Source organism: Nematolebias whitei, chromosome 9 (genome assembly GCF_014905685.2).
Source record: "Nematolebias whitei isolate Nwh7 chromosome 9, NemWhi1, whole genome shotgun sequence".
In the NCBI taxonomy this organism is placed as follows: domain Eukaryota; kingdom Metazoa; phylum Chordata; class Actinopteri; order Cyprinodontiformes; family Rivulidae; genus Nematolebias; species Nematolebias whitei.
Window position 1 is genome coordinate 18,671,868 of NC_056506.1, and position 2,737 is coordinate 18,674,604.

The following is a 2,737-nucleotide window of genomic DNA, read 5'->3' on the forward strand; positions in this document are numbered from 1 at the left end:
CTGTTAGTAATAGTATTCTTTGTTGGTATTAATCTTCTCTCAGTTAGTATTCTCTGTTAGCATTCTATCTGTTAGTATTAGTATTCTCTGTTAGTATTCTCTCTTTTAGTATTATTATTCTCTTTTAGTATTAGTATTCTCTCTGTTAGTATTAGTATTCTCTGTTAGTATTCTTTGTTATTATTCTCTCTGTTAGTATTAGTATTCTCTGTTAGCATTAGTATTCTCTTTGTTAGTATTCTCTCTGTTAGTATTTTCTGTTAGTATTATCTGTTAGTAATAGTATTCTTTGTTGGTATTAATCTTCTCTCAGTTAGCATTCTCTGTTAGCATTCTATCTGTTAGTATTAGAATTCTCTGTTAGCATTCTCTCTTTTAGTATTAGTATTCTCTTGGTTAGTATTAGTACTCTCTGTTAGTATACTCTGTTAATATTTTCTCTTTTAGTATTAGTATTCTCTCTGTTAGTATACTCTGTTAGTATTTTCTCTGTTAATATTAGTATTCTCTCTGTTAGTATTCTTTGTTATTATTCTCTCTGTTAGTATTAGTATTCTCTGTTAGTAATACTTTTATAACCTCCTGTGTGTGCCGACACAGGATGAAACTTTAGTAAAGGTCTGTTCAAACCAAAAACAGTCACTAGAATGAGGTTCTGCTCTCTAACTGTCTCTGGTTGTGTCTTTTTGTTGTGTTTTGTCTTAAGGGCAGAGACGTTTATGGGAGGCCGTGAAAAGGAGGAGAGCCAAGCGCAAGTCCTGGATGAGCAAGGTGACACACACTCCTTCGTACAGAACTTTACATGGCTTCACTGAACGAGGAGGATATATGCAAACATACACACCAGAGTTGTAGTGTTTCAGAACCGGCTGCCTAACAGAAATGTGAATCTGTGAATCTCTGTTCTATGTCATATAGGCTTCGCCCTTTAAGGCTGTCGCTGATGGGTTTATCCCGTTATGCGTAGCATAAGCACTGAAAAAATTTAGTCCACGCCCACCTGCTGTGTGGGCCCCACCCGGTCCATATAAATTACATTAAGAGCGGGAAATCGGCTCCCATTTTTTCTTCAGCGAGCTAAAAATAGCACTGTCAGAAGAACAAAGAAGGTAAATTGTGTAAATGACCAACCTTTGTGAAGGATGCTTGGCCCGGCAGTCGACCTCCGGTCGTCCGGTGAGTTCTCCTCCCCGAGGAGAAGATGACGAGCAGTCTTATTCCAAGGTAAGCGCCGGGGAATATTTCCCAGTGACAGGCCACTACACGCTGGACAACGCCATCTTGTATTTTTTCCTCTTATCGCCGACCCTCGGGGCGAACCGGATGGTTCCTCCGGGACAAGGCGTGCTCAGCTGCAGCCCCCGCTGCTCATTCCCTCCTGGGGAGCGTAGTGTAGGTGGAGGGGGGCTGAGTGAATGCTCACCCCATCCCACCTCGTTTCGCATCGGCAATCACACCGCTCCCGGCCGACAGCGCCCTCACGGTTGCCCGGCGGAACCCAGGAGGAGGCTGACATGAAGGGACCCCTTTTTTTCTACGTCCCACGCCTTTCCCGCCAGTTCGGATGATCCGGCGGGAAGGTTGTTTCACTGGGCTCCACTCTGGCTCACCGTCTTGATCCATACAGCCTCGTGTTCCAACAGGACGTTTGACGGGCGAGGCCACAGACGGTTCTTTCCTGGTAGATTGGGGGAGTCGGTCCCCAGTCCGCACCCATCACCAGAGTTGAGGGATTCACCGAGCGGGGCTATTCCTCGGTAACCCCCCTGGAGCCAAGCCTCGCGGAAGCTTTCGGAGCGAAGCTGCCCAGGTCGGAGCAGCGTCCCGTCTCTCCGGAGGAACACGAACCAGACGGTGACCACGCTCTCCAATCGAGCCCACCAATGTGTTTTTCAGGCAGCCGCAGCTAGCAACAACGTGGCGCTGCTAGCATATAGCATGTCCAAGGGACTGAAGGCCGCAGACCTGCCTTGGAGACAAAGAACTCCCTCTGTAAGGCAGCTGACGTCAGCTCAACATGTGTGCCTCTCCTACGGTTTGCCTGTCGAGGATTGCAGCGTGGATGACGATGATCCAACGATCCACCTGGCTTCGTTACTCCCCTCGCTGCCGGAGAAACTGCACAAGACCTAATGAAGCCCCATCGCGGACGCGCTGTTCAGAGCAGCTTCAAAACCATGCTAGCGAATTGAAGCAGTCGGAGGAGGTGCCAGAGGCTGTGCGCCACCTCATCAAGCCGCGCGGCTCATCCCGGCCCGCTGGAGGGACCGTCGCGAGCAAGCATCGACTTTTCCACGGCCGCGGCTCTCGCTCAGTTCCACCACCAGCCCCGCCCGTCAGAATCCAGCCCTCTTCATTCCGGCAACCTGCAGCTCAGCGTTTCCCCAGAGTTCGCCTGCAAGACAGCGCTCCGGGCAAACAATCGCAGAGCTCATGAGAGAGAAGTTTTTTAAAATGACGGTCTCCGGAGGGTGTGTGTAAAAGTGACACGAAAGTTGAAATAAATCATCATTCAATGATCAAAGTGTCTGTTTTTTAGCCAGTCTGTAAGCTCGGATGAGCTCACAGCGGCCGCACACATAAGGAGCCGGTGTCCTCAAATAAAGGTTTTTTAAACTCACCACCGCTCCAAGACATGACGAGTCGCTCACACGACACGAGGGTAAGCGAAAATAACTCGTTATCAACTAGAGCTGCACGATCCTCACTCAAGCGGTGTCAACTCGCACTCGTGGGA

The 2,737-nt window shown here is 48.7% G+C and overlaps 1 protein-coding gene across 1 annotated transcript in view; it reads left to right on the top strand.

Annotated features, from left to right (window-relative positions):
- The window catches only part of LOC119414909 (activated CDC42 kinase 1), a 65,896-nt gene that overhangs the window by 25,727 nt on the left and 37,432 nt on the right, over positions 1-2,737 (top strand). Inside the window, exon 3 of the mRNA XM_037682028.1 lies at positions 707-788. Within this exon, the coding sequence (XP_037537956.1) occupies positions 707-788 (82 nt within the window). The remainder of the gene's footprint in view (positions 1-706; positions 789-2,737) is intronic.